General features: G+C 36.2%; 2 protein-coding genes and 1 non-coding gene across 3 annotated transcripts in view; 1 reads left to right on the forward strand and 2 right to left on the reverse strand.

Moving 5' to 3' along the window:
* Positions 1 to 15111, reverse strand: part of LOC134845887 (protein IWS1 homolog A-like) — a 576794-nt gene extending 561683 nt beyond the window's left edge. Inside the window, exon 1 of the mRNA XM_063863012.1 lies at positions 15085 to 15111. The gene's annotated coding sequence lies outside the window, so the exon portion shown is untranslated. The remainder of the gene's footprint in view (positions 1 to 15084) is intronic.
* LOC134845883 (syndetin-like) overlaps positions 1 to 25070 on the forward strand; it is a gene marked incomplete in the record, with an annotated part of 146662 nt that overhangs the window by 119510 nt on the left and 2082 nt on the right. Inside the window, 5 exon segments of the mRNA XM_063862998.1 lie at positions 9223 to 9451; positions 19695 to 19961; positions 20107 to 21701; positions 22412 to 22671; positions 22902 to 23079. Coding sequence (XP_063719068.1) covers positions 9223 to 9451; positions 19695 to 19961; positions 20107 to 21701; positions 22412 to 22671; positions 22902 to 23079 — 2529 coding nt within the window.
* On the reverse strand, positions 4016 to 4088 carry Trnar-acg (transfer RNA arginine (anticodon ACG)). The gene has a single exon. It is a non-coding gene; the product is annotated as a tRNA-Arg (tRNA).

Genomic DNA, 25070 nt, shown 5'->3' on the forward strand with positions numbered 1-25070 from the left:
CCTACAAATGAGAAGAAACTCATTTCTAAGTAACAACAGCTTTTTTATGTTGTTTGTGGTGACTTTGTGCCTCGATCCCCAACTTCTTTTTTCTATTTTCTTAAAGTGCTGATACAAAAGAAGATTAAGGGGGGTTGTGATCAATTGAAGATGCTCTCAAGTTCTTCTATTTGGCTTTTAGTTTGCTTACATTACTTTTGTTTTCAATCACTTTTTCAAAGTATTGTAGTTGGTTAGTAAACTCTGTTCTAGAGCTCAACAATTAAAATTTTCTGGGCTGTTCTTCCTTAAGCACTTTTTTCAAGATAAGCTGGATGATAGTAAGTATTGACGATTTCTAGGTTTTTTTAACATGCTTCTTTGAGCTTAACTATTACGCAAAAGTGTCTCACGGCAAAAAAAATTTCGAAATATATTTTTTTTGGTTTCGTTGTTTGTGAAACTACGCCAATTAATGTCGGAAACAATTTTGGGTTTTTTTCGGAGTTTTTGTTGTTGCTGAAAAGTTAGTTTTTATGGAAAACGTTCTGTTGATTTTTTTACACATTTTCACTCGTGTAATTTGTTTGAGATGGCTTTCAATTATTTAATCACTTTTAATTGCACCTCACAAAATGGTTTCTAATTGATAAATACTTTTGAAATTTTTCACAATAATGTAGAATCGTGTGTGGAGCACTTTTAGCTTAAAATCATCCTTTTAATTCATATTTCAACTGTTTTGTATGTACTTTTGGATAGTAAGAAGTAATCGAGTCTGGAAGGATTGGAACCGGCAATCTTCTGATTCGTAGTCAGACGCGTTTTCCGTTGCGCCACAAACCCATGAGGATATATGTTAGTTATTGTTTGAAGCGACATTTTATTCAATAACTGTTTTTCAAAAATTGCTACGCTTCTTGTCATACGTTTTAAGTAGGTTCATGATTTAATTAGCTTTGTTTTAATTGATAGTATTTCCATATCTTTTTAAAAATTTTGAAGTTTTGTTGTAAAACTCTGCCCTAAAGCTGATTTAATTAAAAGTGTATGGCCGTTCTACGAAGCACTTTTCTCAAGTAATGCTGGATGATAATGAGTTTTCACAGTTTCCAGGTTCATTTACATGCTTGTTCGAGCTTAACTATTTCGCAGTTTCGCGCAACGAATAACGCGTTGTCAGACGCGTTATTCGTTGCGCAACAGACCCATCAGGTTAAGTGTTAGTTTTTGATTGAGGCAACATTTTGTTAATAACTGTATGTGAAAAGTTGCTACGCTTCTTGTCTAGTTCCAAGTAGATTCATGATTTATTAAGGTTTGTTTTATTTGATAGTATTTTTATATCACTTTTCAAAATCTTGAAGTTGTATAGCGAAATTCTGCTGTAGAGTTCATTTAATTAGAAGCGTATGGGCCGTTCTTCCTTAAGCACTATTCTCAAAGTAAGGCTGGATGATAATAAGTATTCACAATTTTTAGGTTTTTAACATGCTTTTTCGAGCTAAACTGTTTAGCAAAAGTTTCTCACGGTTAAAATTATTTTCGAAGTGATTTTTTTTTGGTTTCGTTGTTTGTGAAATTACGCCAATTGTTGTCGCAAGCAGTTTTGGATTTTTCTTCGAAGTTTTTGTTGATGCTGAAAAAGTAATTTTTATCGAAAACGTTCTGTTGAAGTTTTTGAACACTTTCCCTCGTGTAATTTGTTTGAGATGGCTTCCAATTCTTTAATCACTTTTCATTGCACGTCAAGAAATGGTTTTTAAATGATTATTAGTTTCGAATTTTTGCATAGTAAAGTAGAATCGTGGCGTGGAGCATCTTTAGCTTGAAATCATCCTATTTATTCATCTTTTAACTGTTTTATATCTACTTTTGAATAATCAAAAGTAATAGAGTCTGGCAACTGTCGAGACTGCAATCTACTGGTTCGTAGTTGGACGCGTTATTAGTTGCGCTGCAGAATCATGATGTTCTCTGTCGGTTTTCGGTCCAATCAAAATTTTATTCTTTAAATGTTCGTCCTAAAGTACAACGCTTCTCCTCATATATTTGCTTAGGTTCATATTTTTAAGGTTTTTTTGATAGTATTTTCGAACAGGTTGTATAGACTTTTTCTATTTTATTCGTATTTAATCCTATTAAACCTGAAAATGAAAACTTACAAATGAGAAGAAACTCATTTCTAAGTAACAACTGCTTTTTTATGTTGTTTGTTTTGACTTTATGCCTCGATCCTCTATCTTGTTTTTTCTCTTTTCTTAGAGTGCTGATACAAAAGTAGAGTAAGGGGGGGGGGGTGTGATCAATTGAAGATGCTCTCAAGTTCTTCTAATTGGCTTTTAGTTTGCTTACAGTACTTTTGTTTTGAATCACTTTTTCAAAGTATTGTAGTTGGTTAGTAAACTCTGTTCTAGAGCTCAACAATTAAAATTTTATGGGCTGTTCTTCCTTAAGCACTTTTTTCAAGATACGCTGGATGATAGTAAGTATTGACGATCTCCAGTTTTTTTAACATGCTTTTTCGAGCTTAACTATTACGCAAAAGTGTCTCACGGCAAAAAAGTTTCGAAATAATTTTTTTTTTGGTTTTGTTGTTTGTGAAACTACACCAATTAATGTCGTAAACAATTTTGGGTTTTTTTCGGAGTTTTTGTTGATGCTGAAAGTAAGTTTTTATCGAAAACGTTCTGTTGATTTTTTTTACCCATTTTCACTCGTGTAATTTGTTTGAGATGGCTTTCAATTAATTAATCACTTTTAATTGCACATCATAAAATGGTTTCTAATTAATAAATACTTTTGAACTTCTTCACATTAAAGTAGAATCGTGTAGTGGAGCACTTTTAGCTTAAAATCATCCTTTTTATTCATATATCAACTGTTTTGTAAGTAGTTTTGTATAGTAAGAAGTAATCGAGTCTGGAAGGATTCGAACCGGCAATCTCCTGATTCGTAGTCAGACGCGTTTTCCGTTGCGCCACAGACCCATGAGGCTATGTGTTAGTTATTGTTTGAAGCGACACTTTTTTCAATAACTGTTTGTCAAAAATTGCTACGCTTCTTATCATACGTTTTAAGTAGGTTCATGATTTATTTAGCTTTGTCTTATAATATTTTCATATCTTTTTAAAAATCTTGAAGTTGTGTTGTAAAACTCTGCCCTAAAGCTGATTTAATTAAAAGTGTATGGTCGTTCTACGAAGCACTTTTCTCAAATAATGCTGGATGATAATCAGTTTTCACAGTTTCCAGGTTTATTTACATGCTTGTTCGATTGTGCTTAACTATTTCGGAGTTTCGCGCCACGAATAACGCGTTGTTAGACGCGTTATTCGTTGCGCAACAGACCCATGAGGTTAAGAGTTAGTTTTTGATTGAGACAACATTTTGTTAATAACTGTATGTGAAAAGTTGCTACGCTTCTTGTCTAGTTTCAAGTAGATTCATGATTTATTAAGGTTTGTTTTATTTGATAGTATTTTTATATCACTTTTCAAAATCTTGAAGTTGTATAGCGAAATTCTGCTGTAGACTTCATTTAATTAGAAGTGTATGGTCCGTTCTTCCTTAAGCACTATTCTTAAAGTAATGCTGGATGATAATAAGTGTTCACAACTTTTAGGTTTTTAACATGCTTCTTTGAGCTTAACTATTACGCAAAAGTGTCTCACGGCAAAAGTAATTTCGAAATAATTTTTTTTTTGGTTTTGTTGTTTGTGAAACTACGCCAATTGTTGTCGGAAACAGTTTTGGATTTTTCTTCGAAGTTTTTGTTGATGGTGAAAAAGTAATTTTTATCGAAAACGTTCTGTTGAAGTTTTTGAACACTTTCCCTCGTTTAATTTGTTTGAGATGGCTTCCAATTATTTAATCACTTTTAATTGCACCTCATAAAATGGTTTTTAATTGATAAATAGTTTTGAACTTTTTCACACTAAAGTAGAATCGTGTAGTGGAGCACTTTTAGCTTAAAATCATCCTTTTCATTCATATTTCAACATTTTGTAAGTACTTTTGTATAGTAAGAAGTTTTCGAGTCTGGCAGGATTCGAACCTGCAATCTCCTGATTCGTAGTCCGACGCGTTATCCGTTGCGCCACAGACCCATGAGGGAATATGTAAGTTATTGTTGGAAGCAATATTTTATTCAATAACTGTTTGTCAAAAAGTGCTACGCTTCTTGTCATACGTTTTAAGTAGGTTCATGATATATTAAGGTTTGTTTTAATTGATAGTATTTTCATATCTTTTTAAAAATCTTGAAGTTGTGTTGTAAAACTCTGCCCTAAACCTGATTTAATTAAAAGTGTATGGTCGTTCTACGAAGCATTTTTCTCAACGCTTCGTTTTACACCATTTTACCATTTTATAATTGCACCATTTTATAATTGCACCTCATAAAATGGTTTTTAATTGATAAATAGTTTTGAACTTTTTCACACTAAAGTAGAATCGTGTAGTGGAGCACTTTTAGCTTAAAATCATCCTTTTCATTCATATTTCAACTGCTTTGTAAGTACTTTTGTATAGTAAGAAGTTTTCGAGTCTGGCAGGATTCGAACCTGCAATCTCTTGATTCGTAGTCCGACGCGTTATCCGTTGCGCCACAGACCCATGAGGGAATGTGTAAGTTATTGTTGGAAGCAATATTTTATTCAATAACTGTTTGTCAAAAAGTGCTACGCTTCTTGTCATACGTTTTAAGTAGGTTCATGATATATTAAGGTTTGTTTTAATTGATAGTATTTTCATATCTTTTTAAAAATCTTGAAGTTGTGTTGTAAAACTCTGCCCTAAACCTGATTTAATTAAAAGTGTATGGTCGTTCTACGAAGCATTTTTCTCAAAGTAATGCTGAATGATCATAAGTCTTCACAAATTCCAGGTTTATTTACATGCTTGTTCGAGCTTAACTATTTCGCAAAAGTTACTCACGACAACAAAATTCTTTTCGAATTGATTTGTTTTTTGGTTTCATTGTTTGTGAAACTTTGCAAATTGTTGTTGCAAGCAGTTTTGGGTTTATCTTTGAAGTTTTTTTTGATGTTGAAAAAATAATTCTTATCGAAAACAATCTGTTGAATTTTTGGAAAACTTTCACTCGTGTAATTTGTTCGAGATGGCTTTCAATTCTTTGATCATTTTTCATTGCACTTCATAAAATGGTTTCTAATTGATAATTAGTTTTGATCTTTTTCACACTTAAGTAGAATTGTGTAGTGGAACAAATTTAGCCTAAAATCATCCTATTCATTCATCTTCAAACTGTTTTATTTGTATTTTCTGATAGTAAAATCCATGCTGGCAGGTGTCGAATCTGTAATCACCTGATTCGATGGTTCGTTGTTAGACGCGTTATCAGTTGCGCTACAGAACCATGATGGTCTCTGTCGGTTTTCGATTGAATCAAAGTTTTGTTCAATAAATGTTTGTCGTAAAGTGCAACGCTTCTCCCTCTTATGTTTTTTAGTTGTTTCATTTTTTTGAGGTTTGTTTTATTTGATAGTATTTTCGAAAAGGTTGTATTGATCTTTTTTATGCGTAATTGTTCACATTAAACTTAAAAATGAATGCCTCCCAATGAAAAGAAACTCAATTCTAAGTAAAAACTTCTCAAATATGTTGTTTGTCGTGTCTTAATGCCTTCGTCCATTAACTTCTTTTTCATTTTTCTCTAAAGCGCTGTTTCAAAAATAAAACAATGGGCAGTGTTATCAAATGAAGAGGCTATCAAAGTCTTCCTAATGGCTTGTAATTTGCTTTACATAACTTTCGTTTTGAATCACTTTTTTTTGTATTGTAGTTGTATAGTTATACTCTGTTCTAGAGCTCTACAAATGAAAGTGTATGGGCCATTCTTCCTTAAGCTTTATTTCCAAAATAAAATTGGATGAAAATAAGTATTCACAATTTCTAGATTTTTTCACATGCTTCTTTGAGCTCAACTATTTCGCAAAAGTTTCTCACGGCAACAAAATTCTTTTCGAAATGATTTTTCTTTTGGTTGTTGTTTGTGAAACTACGTCAACTGTTGTCGCAAGCGGCGTTTTTGCTGATGCTGAAAAAGTAATTTTATGGAAAACGTTCTGTTGAAGTTTTTTGAAAAACTTTCACGCGTGAAAATGTTCGATGGTTTCCAGTTCTTTTCTCTTTCTCATTGCGCCTCATAAAATGATTTATAAATGATTATTTGTTTCGATTTTTTGCATAGCAAAGTAGAATCGTGCAGTGGAGCATCTTCAGCTTAAAATCATCCTTTTTTCATTTTTGAACTGTATTTTATGTACTTTTGGATAACAAAAAGTAATAGTGTGGCAGGTGTCGCACCTGAAATCTCCTGATTCGGAGTCAGACGCGTTAGCAGTTGCGCTACAGAAACATGATGGTCATTGTTAGTTTCAATTCATTCAAAGTTTTGTTAAATAAATGTTTGTCCTAAAATGCAACGCTTCTCTTATGTTTTTAGTAGGTTCATATTTTTTCAAGGTATGTTTTATTTGATTGTATTTTCCAACAGATTGTATGGGGTCTTTCCTTTTTTTGTGTAATTAGTCACCTTAAACCTAGAATTGAAAGCTTGCCCATGAGAAGAAACTTAGTTCTAAGTTACAACACTTTTTTATGTTGTTTGTCGTGACTTTATGCCTGGATCCATTACCTTCTTTTTCATTTTTCTTGAATTACTGATTCAAAAATAGAAAATTGGAGTTGTTATCAGTTGAAGATGCTATCGAGTTTTTAAATGGCTTTTAACTTGCTTTACTTAACTTTTGTTTCAAATCACTTCTTTGAAGTATTTAAGTTCTATAGTAAAACTCTGTTCTAGAGCTCATTCAAATAAAAGTGTATGGGTCGTTCTTCATTAAGCACTTTTTTCAAAAATAATGCTGGATGAAAAAAATGTTATCATTTTTCTAGGTTTTTTCACATGCTTTTTTGAGCTTAAGTATTTCGCAAAATTTTCTCACAAATTTTTTTTTCAAAATTTTTTTTTTGATTTTTTGTTTGTGAAGATACGCCAATTGTTATCGCAAACAGTTTTTAGTTTTTCTTCCGAGATGTTGTTGATGCTAAAAGTAATTTTCATCGAAAACGTTCTGTTGAAGTTTTTTGAAAACTTTTACTCGTGTTATTTGTTTGAGATTACTTTCAATTTTTTTAATCTTTTTTCATTGCACGTCATAAAATGGTTAATTACGTTTTCGATGATAATTAGTTTTGAAAATGTTCACACATAAGTAGAATCATGTAGTAGAGCATCTTTAGATTAAAATCATCCTCCTCATTCAGCTTTCAACTGTTTACTTAGTACTTTTGGATAATGAAGCGTTATCGAGTCTGGCAGGAATCGATCCTGCAATCTCCTGTTTTGTAGTCAGTCGCGTTATCCGTTCCACACAGACCCATGAGCAAATGTGGTAGTTTTTTATTCGGGCAAAGTTTGTTTAAAAAAGCAGTTAAGGCTTTCCTTTGTTTTGGAATTACGCCAGTGATTGTCGCCAGGAATTTTCGATTTTCTCTACGGAAATTTTTGGTGCTTAAAATTAATTTTGTTGAATATATTTCTTAAGCCGGTGTAATTTATACATGTGTAATCTGTTGAAGAAAGTATGTAGTTCTATTCATTGGTTTTATCTTCCAATCTTTATTTCAAAATTTTTACTTGTGTAATTTGTTGAAGAGGGCTTTCAGTTCTTTTATCACTTTTCATTGCACCTCACTAAATGGTTTCTAAGTGATTATTAGTTTTGAAAATATTCACACTAAAACAGAATCGTGTAGTGGAGCATCTTTTGCTTGAAATCATCTTATTCATTCATAAGTTAATTTATAAAGTAGTTTTGGATAACGAAAGTAATAAAATCTACATTCTCCGGATTTGAATTCAGACGCGTTATCTGTTGCCCCACAGAAGTGGTAGTTTTCTGATGCGGGCAATTTTTTGTTTAATAAATTTTTGTCCAAAATCGCTATGCTTCTTGTCATATGTTGCTTTGGTAGATTCATTATTTTTTCATGCGTGCTTTAATTGGAAGTTTTTTCGAGCATAATGTACAGAAATTTGTTTCAGAGTTTTTTGCCTGTTTATTCTAATTCAGTCTAAAATTAAAAGCGTACCAGTGAGAAAAAATTCAATTCTAATTAAAACGTCTTAATTATGTAATTTGTCCATCGCCTGCTCTTTCTCATCTTTCACGTATTTGATTTTATACTGATTCAAAAGTAAATAGTTCGGATTTAGTTGCAAGTTCTTCTGAATGGCTTTTACTTTGCTGTATTTTTTCTTTCATATCGCTTTTTTGAATCTTGTAACTGTGTATTAAATTTTAAAACTGTAGTTTCTTCAATTAAAAACTTATGGGCCATTTTTCCTTAGGCTCTTTTTTAAAGAAAATGCTGAATGATAATAAGTACTCAAGAATTCTAGATTTTATATCGTTTTTGTTCTTCGAGTCGTTTGGTGCGTGATCATTCTTGATCAGATCGGCGTTCCTTTTGCTTCCGTTTTTCAAAATTTACTGGCTTCAAACTTTTAAATTCAATCTGATCTACAGCTATAAGGAAATATTTAGTAGAAAATAATGATGCATACAGCTGAAATGGTATGTATACAGGTCAGCAGAGTTGTCTCAATTATATCTTATTAGCATTATATTATAGAATCAATGAATTTAAAATTGTTAATTATAACAAAGATAGCCGCTTGCTGTGCAAGTAGCACAGATTTTTCCGACCGCATTCTCAGATTTTTTTCTTTCAATTTAGTGTCCTTTTTGCGCGTCGTGTGATGATGAACTATAACGAGCGCGTACAAATTTATCGAATTAGGCATAAACGGCCCCAATTGTCTTCAAAAAAAATTGACAAATTTTTTCAATTTTTTTTTCATTTTTTTTGCGCTGAATATTTTCATTTTTGAGTCTTTTTAACAGAGAAGCGCTAAATGAAGCTTTTCTTTAAGTGAAATCAAGTTTTTTTTAGCTTAAATTGCTTATTTTCATCTATAACGAACGTTAATTGATCGTTTTACCAGTTTATGAAGTTTTTAAACCAGTTTTTTTTTCGATGATTTTAAACCAGTCTTAAATAAATTTTTCTCGATACTGTGACAGCTTTTTAGAAATTTTTAAATATTGCTCGACTCATTTCTGAAAGAGCTTTGATATATGTCGTTCCTGACAGCGTTCCATACAAGTCGTTCCTGACAGCTATTTTGAATCGTGATCTCTGTGTTGTTAGGTGGTCTCTAAAAAAATGTCTTATCAAATTCTGGAGAAGCAACCTGGCTACGTGAAGGAGTTGGAGCGAGTGCAGTCTCTTCAGGAGGACTTGTATGGAGCCCTGCGGGTGTGCAAAGACTGTCGCAGTCATCTAGAGGTGGTCAAGCACTGTAACACGGAGTCTGTGTTGGAACTGTTTGGCTTCTATCGAAGAAAATGCAACAATTCTACTGTCCTTAAATGTCTCGGTGATTTCTCTTTTATTTTTATTTCTCTCAAGTTCTCAGAAAACCAGTCAAATCCCCAATTTCAAACGCTTTTCTCTTCCAACTGAAAAAAGTTGGTTTTTCAAATTCGCCAATTGTCGATTAAAGAGTTGGTTTTTGGGACTGGCAATAAGAATTAGGTTTAAAGAGTTGTTGAATTTCATCGTCTTAAAAATGATGTAATTTTTTCATTGAGGAAAAACTCTCTTTCCAGAAATGGTTTGTTCAGGACAAATTTATATATTTTGGCAGTTTCGCTTTTGATTTTTCCTTTTTGAAGTTCACTTCAAGCTTTTTTTTGCAAAAGTGAAGGCAAATTAAGCTCTCCAATAACAAAAACAAGCTACTTGACTGTTGGTCAAAGTGGATTCTAACAAAAAAGGAAACTTTTAGGTGTGCTAGTGAAACAAAAAATTCTTGTTGATCCTGTTAATTTTGACCATAATTTTTTTTCCTGTGATATCTATTGCACAGTTTAGCCTTTTACCGATTCTCTCTCCTTCCGTTCTAATTAAGTTTCTAAAATGGCGTAAACTGATTCTATTTCATCACTTTGCGCATGATGACTCCCAAGGCTTGAGAGAATACTAATGCGACGCTGGACCATTGCATAGCTGACGCTGGCTAGACACTCAGAAATAATGTTCAGGACGGTCATTGATCAAATCAAAAAAATTTTCCTCGTAACTTAGAACGCTTGACTGTGCTCGGGGTCGGATCTAGTATTTTCTCTCGGGGGGGGGGGGGGGGATCTCCAAAAAAAATCAAAAAAATTGTCGACTTTTTTTATGTCGACCAAATTGATTTTCTGAGCTCTATCAAATTCCTGTAAAGCCCTTATTTTGACCATAATTATCTGCGCCGCAGTCAAATTGCGGTTTTTTCGGCGCGCGCTCCTCCGTATTGGCGCCTTTGGAAAAATTTTCCGGCCAGTCAGCCAAAAATGGATATCTCATAATAGTCTGCCCCCTACTTCGAATCCTCTGCTGACTGTGCTCAACTTGATCTCGGGGCACGAAAAATGTGTGGGAACTGTGTCCTTTAACAAGACTTCAAGCTATCCGACCGACATGACTTTCAATTCCTTGAAAAAAAAATAACAAAAACTGTGAACAGTTTAGAACCCATAACATTAACTTAATATAATAGCTAAGCTATCGCTTGTGGATGATTTGCCGCAAATTTTGTCTCAGATTTTTCGCAACTGGGTTGGGTTGGCGCTTTTTTCTAAAAATCCCGCATCCCGAAAAAATTTCCAATGTGGCGATAGAAACGAAAAGCTGGCAAGAAAAGAGCTCAAGCATTTTTCGAACAGCCCAGTTGATTATGCGTGGGTTCAGATCTAGGGTTTTTGTTACTTGAAAAGGCTTATGCTACATCACTTAGGCTTTTGCTACTCTAAAAAAATGCCCTGCTTAACTTAAAGGTAAAATGTGGAGCTAATTGTAGAGCTCTAAAATATATTATCAGTAGATACAAATTTACTTATAATTGTAACTTATACTTGTAGAATACAGAACGTTTCGAACGGGCCAAAAAAGACTTTTTATTAAGAGTTTTTTTATTATTAAAAAAATACACAAAACTAACAAAACAATTTTAAAAAAGGGGGTCAATTAAAATGGGCCCTTCCGTCATGCGACGATACGTGCACAGGTTGGCTAGTACAACAACGTGCACCAACGCTATATAAATTTATCGACAAAATTTTATAAATAAATCAAGTCTATTTTAATGCATCAAGAGAATTGTCAATTAAAATCTATCCTCCTCGATTACAGCACAGATAGAATTGTCTATGTTGGATGTATTTTTAAGTTTTTTCCACCACCTAAAGCAGAGGATTGCACTCCTCAGAAGTGCAAAACTTATTTCTGTTCTTATATAGTTAATTGTGTCCGAGTATGATTCGTTCCGTTTTTCGCTTAGTTTCTCTGCTAGTTCTGGACGGTTTTTGTAGAGCCCGGTGCTGCTCCTCCGGTACACGCAAAAATTAGTGGAACAAAGCTGCTGTGTTCCACTCCAGAATTCTCTGTTGGTATTTTAATGTTTTGACACTCTCATGATATTTGTAGGCGTCAGATATAGTTTTAGGGCAGGATTTAGCATGGGGGTTGAAAATTTTTACATCGAAAAAGGTTCGGCTGAATCGGCCTCCCCAGAGTCCATTTGCCTTGATGTCAAGTCGAGCGTCATCTCAGTAGTGGTTGTTTTGTTGTGGAAGCTTTCGCCTTCCAACGATTGAAGTTTCGGCTCTATTTCAACATCATGACATACTTCGTCCAGGAAAGTCGCAAGGGTATCGCGAATTTCATTATGTCTTAGATGAGTGTATCCACCTTTGGGACAGTGTAGGGAGTGGGTCAGTGTGACCGGTTGTCCACACGGGCATGTATGTGGGGTGTTTGGTGGTTCCCATCCATATCTCAGATGTCATCCGTCTTTAAACTCTGATTTGTTGAGAGAGAAATTGTATTTTTTAGGGGAAGCACGCTTAGCCAATTCGATGCTCCTTTCTGTGACGCAAGATTTATTGTCAGTTTTTTCTCTGATGAGCAATTTTCCATAATTTTAGCCTTTTTTGAGAGTGTGATGTTATGTTTCTCAGTTTTGATGTTTCTATTTATCAGAGTTTGTTCCGTTTCAGCTATTTCTGTATCACTGTTTTCTAACGGTTCACAAATGGCTCGCGACCAATCATAGTTTTTGGAAAAGTCCGTGTTACTGAGGAGGTCTAATCCTCCCATTCTTAGTGGTAGTGCAAAAAGGTTGCGATCTTCATCGGTTATATGGTTTTTATCAGTAATACTAGGAAGTAGCTGCTGTCTTACGTTTTCTCAATTTCATCCATTTTCTTAAATGCTTCCGGAGTTGTTCTGGTTAGAAAGCTTAATTTATTTTGAACTCCCTTTGTGTAGCAGGAGTACGCATTTTGTGGTGATGTTTTCGCTATTTTGGAAAGCTTTTCAGTTAGGGTAGCTGTCTTTTCAATTTTGCTCTCGATGTACTTATCGCATGCCGATGGTTTTCCTATGACCGATCCAAGGACTCTAAAACCGTCTACCATTGTAATATTTGTGCCTTCGAATACTTTAATGGCGCTTTCACGACAGTTTTCCTTTACTATGAGTTGACATTTGCAAGGCTTCACATTGTACCCGAAAGCCTTTCCGTGCATATCTAGGTTGTCCAGTATTGCGCGGAGACTCTTAAGATCACCTGCAGTGCTTCCATCATCTGCGTACCATTTTTGGGTGACATTTGGCTTTTGAGCTCAATCAGTGGGATTATTCCAATTCCGTACATAACCATTGCGAGGGGATCATCTTGCGTTGTGCCTTCGGTAGATGTCAAAACCGTGTTATTGATCTATAAATTTGAGGGATGTTTTTATGAGTTGGCCAGCGCATGATGTAGTGCCTGACAAAGGATATCTACATTTTTTGGAGCAAGTTCTCTATTCAGCGAGTTGAAGGCGTTTTCTGCATCATTAAGTAGTATGGCTTCCGTTTCCGGTTTCTCAAACTCCTTCCTCAAGCTGTGGATAGCATATTAGATTCCACACTTCTGGCCTAAGCAGAGTTGGAAATTTTTCCCGATATTTTTAAGGTCTGATTTTATACATTGGGTGATTGTTTTGCCAATTATTCTTCTCAGAACCTCGCCTATACGAATGGGCCGTACCCCTGGATTTTTGTCCAGAGGTATCAGGCGACACGAGTTCATGGGGGCAACTTTACTTGCTATTGTATAGGATAGTTTAGCAATTGTTTTGCAAGCTCAATGGATGTCTGGTTGAAGTGAGTTAATATCCTTCTCCATTCGCACGCATCTAGACCTGAGGGACCATGGCTTCAGGGCTGATTTTCGAACTGTATTGGCGTTTATTTGTTCGAATATAGAGGGTTGGCATGGCATTGTGTCTTCATTTAATTCAGTTATATAGTTAGTGTTCGCTGTTTTGGCTGGGGGGTGTTTTTCTTTCAGGATATTGAGGACTGTTTTTCCTTCAATGACTTCGTTTAGGGGAAGTACTCCTTTTGTTTTCTTGTCTGAAAGGTAGCCAATGGCGGCAGATATTTTGCCTGTACTCATTAGTTTATCAAATTGCTTAGCTTCCTCGTTTACTTCGGACTTCTTCTGTTTCGGATGTCTAATTTGGAGAGCTTTCGCTTCAGTGAAAAGTTCGTCTAATAGGCCTTGCTTCCATAAAAATATGCGGCGGCTCAGTGTTTTGGAATTTGATCCGTTTGTTTCTGATTTAGTTTTGGGGAGCAGTAGATGTGGGAGAATCATTGCTGCTTTCATTGCGACGTTAGAATTTGGTGTCTCTTCTACTAATGACAACAGCTGCTGGTTCAGTAATTCTATGAATTGGAAACCGGGCTTGTTCTTGCTTAGAACTATGAAGCGCGGTTTCCAGTTAACGACATTTTTGTATATGTCATTTATTTTAGTTTTAAGTTCTTGGTCGATAAGTTTCCAGGGGTCGAAGGTGGCTGTAGTGATTGCTGGGGGCGATGGATAAGATTGTGTTGCGTTGGGCAGTGCGTTTGTTTCAGGTGTTGCCGGTGATGTTTCTTTTTGAGTTGTGATGGGGGCTGTGCTTGTTGGTCTGTTTGTGGAATTAGGCCCTTTTGCAAAGTTCTCGGGAGTGCATTGTATGCAGGAGAACCCATCGTAATAAAATTTGCTGCTCTGTAGCCCGCTACATGAGACATGGATGTATACTTTGCAAATGACACACCATATGCCTCCTTTTCGGAGGTGGCGTTTGCAAATATGGCAGTGCGTTTGATCGGCCATAATTTGGCAGCCAGGAGCGTAAATTTATGGTGAATATATACAAGTTAGCTGAGCGAGCAAAAAACTGAAACTTTTATTGCCATAAAAAGAAAAATGAAAACCATCTTTACAAAACATATTAGCACTAAAATTAACGTTCAGATTGGGGGAAATAATTCGAATTCTTGAGTGGTAAAATGTATTAATAAGGCGAAATAAAGAGTTATTTAAAGCACCAAGTTTTCTGTTCATGAAGTGATTATTTGCAGAGAGGATGGTTTTGGGGATAATAAGCACATTTGGGTTAAACTTATGAATTATCAAATTTATTAAAAATCTCCCATCATTAGCAAAGTCTGAAACCGTAGATGAGTTATCATTAAAGCCTGCTACTGTAGTAACACAGTTCAGTTTCTGCGAGGGGTAGCGAGAGACTAGCGGCAAGGTCGGCTAGTTTTGCACCTCTGTACGAGTGAACTGTGGCTCCGACATTTTTGGGGCTGCAGTACTTTGTCCTTGAGGTTCCTATTACCAATTTCCTGCTTCACTTGGGTAGCCACTTCGGCCTGTACTTCGGCACGGACATTCACTAAACAAAGAGACAAAACAAGAGAAAGAATAGATTGTTCAATGGATTGTAGAGAAATATATTTAAAAAACAAATAAAAAAGAAATGAAAGCGATTACAACCTGGTTTTTCACGGGTGGAGGTTCCGGCGGGGATGTCCGGGTAGAGAGGGTGTATCGAGGCTTGACGAGCTTGTCTCTAAAATCCCGTACCGGGCGTTCTTCCATTAAGTGTACCATTATGAGCGTATCATATCACATGAAACTATTTAATAAGTTTATCACAACAATTAGGCTAAATAAACAATACAACCTGGATAAACTTCGTTGTATCATACTTAGCTTCGGAGCGCTAGCGCAAGATCACTATACTAATTGCGAGATCAATTTGAATTGAGTAGTAGATATTATTTAGCATCTAAGTTTATTTATTTATTTATTTGTTTATTCATCATGAGCCATCTAACATTTGATAACAAAATTTACAATTTGCAGATTAGCTCATGATATGACAGCCGGAAGCACAACGAGAGGCTTGTTGAAGGCTGCCCCGTAAAAGTAAATATTAATGACATCATATCAAATCAAATATCTTAATGAAATAAGGATCAAACAGGAGGCCTGTTTTAGAACAATTTAGATTAAGCGCAATTGATTTTAATTCAGTTTAATTTTTTCAAAACTAAGCCAGTAGAATAAAGTGGACACAATCATGTATTTTATAGAGTATGAATTGGTGCAAAAAAGTTTTTAAGTTACCATGAGAAAGACAGCCGGTAATCCAGTCGTCGCAATTTTTTTTCTAATTGCCCTCCCTTGAGTCCACCGTCTGGTCCCCTGGACGATAGGTTTTCCAGGTCTGACCGAGGACTCAGGGAAGATATAAAGAGTTAGATTGAGTCTAATGACACAATTAATTAATCTAAGATGAAATAATTAAGCTCCAATTGGATAAAATATTGATCAATTTAGCAACTTGATGGGAAATGGAGTAATTTCTAAGTTTGCTTCTCATTGCTGGCAAAATGCAACCACCTTTTGCAGATGACTTTGTGGAATAGAAAATTGTTTTACAATTACGCATCGAATCCTTCATTCACACTTTTCTTTAAAAGCTCATAACGATGCACTTCCTAAGCTGTTGCTATTTTATTTTTGACAATTTCATCCCGTATGGAATGACGTGGCTTTTGCAAACAATTTTGCGAAAAAATTATTTTACATTTACGCATCGAATCCTTCATTCACACTTTTCTTTAAAAGCTCATAAAGATGCACTTCCTAAGCTGTTGTTATTTTTTTGACAATGTCATCCCATATGGAATGACGTGGCTTTTGCAAACAGTTTTGCGAAAAAATTGTTTTAGTAACTTATGAATACAATCTAATGCACTTTTAAAGACTGTTCCATACGCAAGATTTCCATATTGAACACAAGACTTAGATCCTTCAGCAGTAAGTTTGTTGTATCTCATCCAGTTATCTAATCGACCTAAAACTTCCTGAAAATCATCGCGAGAAGCGTTTTTGCTTTTATAATTGATGTATCTTCAGCAAACAAAGTAAGTTTGCAACTTTTTGCTTAGGGCAGGTCATTGAGGTATATCATTGATGAACTTAGGCAGGTCATTGATGTATATCAAAAAAGCAGGGGTCCCAAAACGGAATCCTGTGGTGCCCGTCACTGTTAGTCATGAAAATCGCTTAGAATTTCGTTCAAAATTACAAGCTGTTTTCTATTCGCCAGGTAACTTTTAAGAATAACAAGAGATTTCCTCTAACACCATATCGCTCTAGTTTATCTAGTAATATTGCATAGTTTACTGTATCGAAAGCCTTCTTAAGACCCAAAAGGTTCAGCATTACCTCTTTGTTCTTCTGATCTTTCAAGTTTCGAATCTCTTCTGTTTTTTGAGAATGGCTTCAACAGTATTTAATTTACTACGAAAACCAAATTGATTGGCACTGAGCAACATGCAATTTTCAAAATAATTGCTTAATCGGGAATGGATTGCTTTCTCAAAAACCCTCCGTATTGTTGATAACAAAAAAATAGGTCGATAATTCCCTGTCAAATCTTTCAATCCGCCTTTATGAAGCTGAAACTTTTAAGCAATTTTGAGGAAAGGGGGAAAGCAACCACTTATGAAGCAGGTATTGAAGAAAACTGAGAGCCATGGTATGATGATTGGTTTTTATGTTTTAACTATTGCAGATTTGTTACAATCATACCCCGAGCTGAGCCTATTTGGTAAATCTGAGATTATCTGCTCTATCTCTTTTTGTTGAGCTTTAGGGAAAACATTGAAGGCTCAACGTTTTCAAAAAATATATAATCAGCAACTGCGATGTTTTTCTAAGATTTGGACCAATTTTCCTGAAGAAATTTTCAGTTCTTGAGTTTTTCTTTCATTAACTTCGCCAGGTACGTTTTGATCTTTTTGTTTACCAAGATGTGCTGCGACTGCCTTAAGATGTTTATGAGAATCCGATGTTTTTAATTTAGTCATCCAAAATTGTCTCCACGATTTTCTGTTCAACGCATTGGGTTTGTTTCCTAATACTGTGTATTTGATCTTGTTAGGTAGGGTTTTCTATATTAAACCAGTATGCTTGAACATTTTTTATTTGCGGCTTTTTTAAAATCTTTTTATACTCATGACTTCTTGTTGGATACATGGCGAATTTGAGACGGAGCAATTTTATCAATGCTGTTGATAGGAACTTTCAGCGCATTCAAACAATTTGAGTACCATACTGTCAGTTGACTTCAGTTTGGACTGTAAAAGAAACGCTAGTCTTAAGCAAGTATCATCATTGTCGAAACCTTTCAGAACCCGATACGATGTTTTCGCTTTTCGATATTTTCGCTACCATCAACCGATTCAACTATCAACCGATTTCGGCAAAAAGATATTTACTTCAAGCATAAATTGATCTGCAGGACCCCAATGACAATTATAATTAATGTTTATTCCAAAATTACACCAAATATGGTCGATGCAAGAATTTAATTGTGGTGTTACACGAGATGATGATAACAGTTGATAACCAAATGAACTGAACATTTCAGTAGTATCAACCCTTGCGTTATAATTTTTCATCAAACCGAAAGTAAACTTGCCCATAATTGCATGCTTCTTTGTTGACTTGGTTTCGGTGGATCATATCTCCGATCTTCATAGAGGGTTGCCGATATACTTCTGTAAAAAATTGTTACTGTATTTCTTATCTGTCGCTAAAATATCTACCTTCAAAACTTCTCCTTCCGACACCTAGGAGAACTCTACTAGCTAGTTTGTGTTGAGATCCTTTTGTATGTATGAACCCGCTCCAACTCCCCTGCTGGCCCTAGGGCTCGAGAAAAACGTGTAACCTTGTAAATTGAACAAGTCAGTCGAGTCATTAGGACTCAACCAAATTTCAGTGACAGCAATGACACTAGGCGCAGTTGAAAATAGCTCAATGCTTACTATGAAGGATTCAAAACTAGACCTAAGCGATCGCACATTAACATTACGTAAAGAGACAACCTCGGAAACGGGGGGAAACGGTGGTGGGGATATGGGAATGTAGATAGGATGAAATTAGATAATGTACTGAGACAAAACTAGATAGCCCTATTGAGGCTGTCTCAGATAACAAAATGCCCACTGTCTTCTACAGTAAATACACTCGTGGAATTGCTATTCTGAGAAAGCGATTCAGTTTGAGAAGATTCCTTTGTTAAAGTATAATTTTACTGCATAATTTTTTTAGGTTCATTTGTTCTTTTTTAACGTAGTCAAGGATTTTTTGGTCTGACCCGGGACTTGGTGGATTCAACTGTTTTGGAGTTGCGGTGTAGACGTGTAGCCTTTGAGTTGCTTCCTTGCCTGTTAAACCTTGAACTAATTGCTTTCTTTAACCCTTGTGCTAACCTCTTCAGAAGAAGGGACAAGAAGACGTTAAAAGGAAAAGTAAAGTAAGTAGTAGTTATGCTTTACCCAAAGCAAGCAGCGATTCAGCATCTTCAGTGTCAGCCACAATATGAGTGAACACTTTTCCGTTTTCGTGTTGTTGTCTTCGAAGTCGAAGTAAAGAAACTTAACAATAATAGCTGGAGGGTTTTGAGTATCACGGATAGGGCCCAGTGGGTGGCATGCTACTATGGAGTCCCGATGCACATTGATATCAATTGTTTTACCAAAGAAAGCGATTACATCCTCAACGTAATCTGTGCCATGTCGCAAGGGCAAATTGTTGATGATTACGCAATCCTTGGATGGATATCGCTCGAGGTCGTTGACTTCTGTCTTCAGAAATATTATCTCATTTTTCATGTAAGCAATGGTGTTGTTCTGAGTTTGCACATGTGCTAGTAGACTCTGAATTTGATTAATCAAGCTAGAACTTCAAAGCGAGACCGCAAAGCATGGACTAGTTTTTCAATGAAATTCTCTTGTTGACAAACTGGTTCATGCTTTGCGTGCATCATTGAACGAGACGTTAGCTGAAACTTGAGCATGCGTGGTTGGATTAGTTTGATCGAAAGTGCCAAGCATAAAAGATATCTGAAGTTCAAAGAAACTTAAGGTTTTAGTTCCATCTGTTGAGCTCGATAAGTGAAAAAATTAAGAATTTTTTTTCGGTATCCTTGAGCTCATTAAGGTTTCCCAACGGTACTTTGAATCTTTGTATAGAAAAAAGTTCAAATTATTATTTGATTTCGAATATCATTAAATAGTGTTTAAAGACATCTCTTCTAAAAACTGATTGAGGTGCACAGAAACTATGAGTTACTTGTTTTAATTGTAAATTAGACTCCTGAATCAGAAAGACTCAATTCTGTGATTTGTTTATAAATGTTGAAATACCTTATGTAACTGTACAGGTCACATCACAACGCTTCAGCGGACGGACTTGCTAATTGAACAGATGCTATCCGAAGGGGACTTCCCAGGCGCGGTGCAGTTGTGTCTGGAATGTAGACAGGTGGCAGTGTCCTACAGGCAGTACACTTGCATCTCACAGCTGTCGTCTAAACTGGGAGATACGCTGGTCATGATCGAGGAGCAGCTGGACAGGGCACTGGCATCTATTTGTGTGTCTTTTGACGCACCTGTCTATCAGAAGATTCAGATGGCCTTCAAGATGATCGGTTGGTTGAATAAATTGAGCATATTGGAAAGTTTATCAGCTATATTTAAAAGCGATGATGGATTCTGACAGTTATCAAAAGTAAGGTCTCAAATTTTGTGTCGCCAGCTCGCAGGTTATATCAATGAAAGATTTTTTTTTTGCAGGTAAGACCCAGAGCTGTTTGGACCAGCTGAAGATGCACTACTCCAGCCTGCTGCACAACAAGTCCTTCAGCCTGGTCCTTGGATACGCAGTCCTCAATCCGGACACACCCCTGTCGGAGTCCCAGTTCCAGAGGATGCAGTACCAGGAACTATGCACCCACGTCTCGCCCCAGCTGTTCACGGCATGCCTCACAGATCTGTGCAAGACAGTGTGGCAGATACTGCATAGTTACTTCCAGATGTGCGACTGGCATGATGAGAACATGAACATGTTTCAAGATTCATCCACCTCCACTGCCGAATCGGAACATATTGAGTCATTTTTCAAGAAGAAGTTGCACCATGATAGAAACAGAATGTGGCAGGAAGTCCAAACTAAGGTCAAAATATATCTGCAGAGTATTGATTTGTGCCAAAATTCGTCTGATTTCAGTTTCGATGAGCTTATCAAGACGCTGGACATGGTCGACAAATTGACTATAATCGGGCATCAGTTCTGTCAGAGTTCTTCAGTTGATCTGCAAGAGTGTATCAAACAGCAAAGTTCCGCTTATTTCAAAATGTATCATCGAAAATGCATGAGTGAACTGAAACTGTTCTTAGAAACTGATGTGTGGGAACTGTGTCCTATTAAACAAGACTTCAAGCTATCCGACCTACATGACTTTCATTTCCTTGAAAAAACCAAAGATGCTTTTTCAAACAGCACAGATTCGTCAAGTTCTGTTTCAACGGCTGCTGCAAGTGACGCACAAAAGAAGGCTAAAGAACGCTTGTTCTTCAAACCTGATTCTGAGAACCCGTTTTCCATTAGCATCAATGGAAGTGGGAAAAAGCAGGAGAATATTTTAGCCGACGTTGACGAAGACGGGAATACTGACATTACTGACATGTTCTCGGATTCGGACGACGATGTGGCACCCGAGTTGCGCGCCGACTACATCGACGAGATTTCGGGAGAAGTTTTTATGAGATCGGCTACGAGTGGTCTCGTGCCCATGAATGGAAAAGTCTGTAATGGTATACCGACCAGACCCTCTTTCGGCTCGTCTAGCCGAAAATCATATAATCGCCAGTTGTCGACCAGTAAAGTACCACTCATTACAAATACAACGTTGAGTGTTTTGCGCTACTTTGGAAAGTATATGCAAATGATGTCTTTGCTTAAACAAGTGGCGTTCGATGTTTTAATTTGCATGTCTCAGCTTTTCGACTATTATCTATTCACGGTTCATGAAATGTTTGTCTTTAAAAACACCAACCCCAAAATGTATTCGCACAAATTGAAAACACTTCTAGAACGTATTAGAGCTAACCTTATTCTACAACACCCATCGGCACAACAATCCTCTGGCAACTCCCTCCACCCATCCAGCAATCCTACTCCGGTGGCCTCGCCAGCTGCCAACTTGCCAGCACATTTGACCCACCACTCAGGATCTCAACAGAGCCAGCACAGTACGCCTGATAAAGACAAGTTTCCTCCTGTGGAACCAACGGAGGAGCTATTGAATGACTCGTCAGCAAATTTGTACAGTCTGTCAAAAAGAATGATTGCCTGTGAATCTGTCGTGTTCTTGTCGCAGCAATTCGAGGTTAACAAAGTTCAATAAACAAGGGCAATGATGCAGGGGTGGATTAATACCCCTTTGGAATTATTTTATGACATCCATTTTGGCTGACCAATCTCAATATTTCTAGTTTCGCTGTCAATATATTTTACTTTAACTTGAAAGGGAGCCCGCGCCGATGAAACGCTTTTTTTGTCAAAATGTTCACAAAACCGCATTTCTGACCTGTTTTTTCCAAAACTTGCGTGCGGCGCAAAAGTTTTGGTCAAAACAGTGTTTTTAGTCTTGATAATGTTGGTGTGTTCAGAAAATTAATTTGGTTGACCTAAAAAAAGGTCGACAAACTTTTTTTTTTGAAAATCCGCGCACTCCTCGAAAATCCTAGATCCGCCCCTGCTATGATGCTATTTTTTAACAGTAATATGTTTTTAAGTTGATTTCTACATTCTAATGAAAAAATGTGTATACGAAGATCAATAAAAAATGCATCTTCAAATAACCAGCAATAACACAGCAATACTTCTGATTTCGATCTTGGGATCAATTTTTAAAATCAATGCTTCCCTGTTGGTTATCTCAGACTTGCAATGTATTCAAATAATTCAATTCAATGCAAATTGCGCTTAAAAGGTACCTTGCCGTGGATACATTTAATCGGACTCTATAAACATCGCTAACGTAGCAAAAGCAATCATTGGTAAAATAGAAGATGTTTAGTTGTTTGTTTATTTCAGAATCTGAGGAGCACTCTGCAAGCCAACATCCCCTCAAACAAGGTCACCTTCCTCAACCAGTTCTTCGTGCAGACTATGGCCACGTGTGTGGATTTGCGAGTGCCCATCTACCAAGGAGTGGCATCCAGGGCGATCAACTACCACGCCCTGCTGGCCCAGATGGCACAGGTGAAGTGGGATCTGAAGGAGATCACCAGTCAGCAGAGTCCATACGTCGAGTTCATCCTCAGCGAGTTCAGAAGTCTCAAACAGACGCTGTCGTAAGTTAAAATAAAATAAAAATCGCGAAACAGAGTAGAGCGAAGTGTTAATAATTACGACCAGCAAGAAGCTGCTAAAATTGAGAAAATGAAAGTTGCATTAGGAAACCACGGTTATGACGCCGAATAGTTTTAGGCCCTGCTTGAAGTATCTGCTGTTACCAGAATCATTAGTTATCGGCTAAAATCGGAGAATGAAGCTTTTTTGAATTCCGTGTCTCCATTTTCAGGTCTCTCTCTCGTGAGGTGCCCTTTAACAAGGTGGCTTTGCAGATGCTCCTGGAGCACTGTCTCAAACTGACCTCTTGGGCCTTCATCGAGGGATACTCCAATGTGAAGAGATGCACCAATGAGGGGCGCGCACTCATGCAACTAGACTTCCAGATTTACTTGGTCGAAATAGCAAAGGTAGCCTCTCTTTCAATTGTTTCCTCTAGTTAAACGCAGGTAAGATTTATATATAGGTCATGATGATTTTTGTTTCAGGAAGTCTTAAAATTTCTTCAGGCTCAAATTTACTTTTTCGCGGTTTTACTTTTGATGTATTTTAAAGTTCATTTCATTTCCTTCGTTAAAAGGAAGGCAAACTCCACTGTCGAACAGCAAAAGTGAAAATGTCACGAAAAACGTGATTGAGTGCTATATTTACTCTTGTGAAGCAAGTGTATTTGTACGCACGCACCGTCTTTTTTTCAACCTAAGTCGCAAATTAAAAAAAACTACTTTTGTTGGCATTTTGAGTCGGTTGGCTGCGGTAGCAGTATAATGTCCATGTGCTTTGAAATTTGATTGGCAAAAATTTAACACAGTTGATGCATTTTTAATTCATCAAGTGAACCGAAAAAAGTTAATTGTTTCAAACAGCAGTACAATGATAAAAAGCTCGGTTTCAGAAATTTTCCAACCCAATGTATCTCGCAATTTTTTGTAAATTGCATAATTTATACATAATTTGGCTTTATGCTTTCCGATTTTTTTCATGCAAAATTGTGTCTTTGTATTTGGTACCCATTTTGCGGTATCGAATTGGCAATTTATTAGCATATGAAACTTGGTTATTAGTGGCTAATTTTGGGGTATTTAAGCATCAGTGGCTGAATGGTTAGTGCGTGAGACTCTAGTTGCAAGGGCGCAGATTTGAATCCTATACCTGTAGCCGAGTTTTTGCTTATTCGAGGCTTATTTCTATTTATACTTATTTCACTTGATAGAGCTGCTTTTTTGGTCGTTTTCTCGCAAATGTTTGCAAAGCGCAGCTTCGCCTCTGTGTCAAATGGTTTTTTCCAAATGGCATAAAAGTGAAAATTTTCCCAAATGGTATAACTTATCAGCTTTCACGCTTGCCATCTACTAATATTTCTTTTTTTACTAGGAGCTTAAACACATATTCGGAAGTAATTGCTTCTAAACAAACGTTAAGTGACAATTTTGCCGGAAAAATTGATCAGGAGAAACTAACAGCAAGATTATGCATCTGATAAGAGTTTTTAAAACACATTTCCAGAAAAATTGTCAATTTACAGTTAATTAATAACTGTACTAGTTTTCATACCTTGTTCACAAAATGGTTCTCATGAAAATATGTTTAAATGCAACGGTTGCATAAAATTTAACTATAAGTTCGGCTCAGTTGTCACAACTTGAAATTGTTTTTTTTTGCTGCGTGCATTTTTCCTCTATGTTGCTTTTGGTGTTTTATTTACTCCTACAATTTGTAATTTACTTACCTTGACTTACCTTCGCTTAAAAAAATTCCTCGGCCCGAATTATTTCGGCTTATTTTTTTATGGTCATAATGACCTAATTTTGGGTCGTTTCAAAGAAAACACAGCTTGAACACTCTCCTCCGCACCTTTAATGTTGGTTGTGTGTTTACCAATTGGTTTGTTGAAATTTCTTCTTTTTTTCATTATAGAAAATTGTTTCCAAATTCATTGCAAAAGTTGCAGATTTTTCAGAAACTTCTACTGATTTTTAAAACCGAGTATTAAATGAAAGACCGCCTACTCCCCTGTGTTTCTCTATACTCCCATAGGGACTGTTTTCCTTCTGTCTATAGTCTTCGAAAAAGTCTGTGGGGGAATATTTGTCTTTGTATTTGGAAACAATTTGATTGGGCGTAGCCGCTTATGACCATTTGACACAGAGGCGAAGCTGCGCTTTGCAAACGTTTGCGAGAAACGACCAAAAAAGCAGCTCTATCAATTTGAACTGCATATATATTTTTTTGTTTTCTCAAAAATAACCCTCCCAAATCTGAGTTATTGGTTTTAATGAATAGAACGGTTTTGAAAACCCCCCTGCATAAGCGGCTACGCCCAATTTTTTTTACACAAGGTTATGACCCTCTGAATAGTCAATTTTTTTACTTTGACTGGTTTTTAAACTTTTTGATTATT

The sequence above is a fragment of the Symsagittifera roscoffensis genome, chromosome 1 (assembly GCF_963678635.1).
Source record: "Symsagittifera roscoffensis chromosome 1, txSymRosc1.1, whole genome shotgun sequence".
Lineage (NCBI taxonomy): Eukaryota > Metazoa > Xenacoelomorpha > Acoela > Convolutidae > Symsagittifera > Symsagittifera roscoffensis.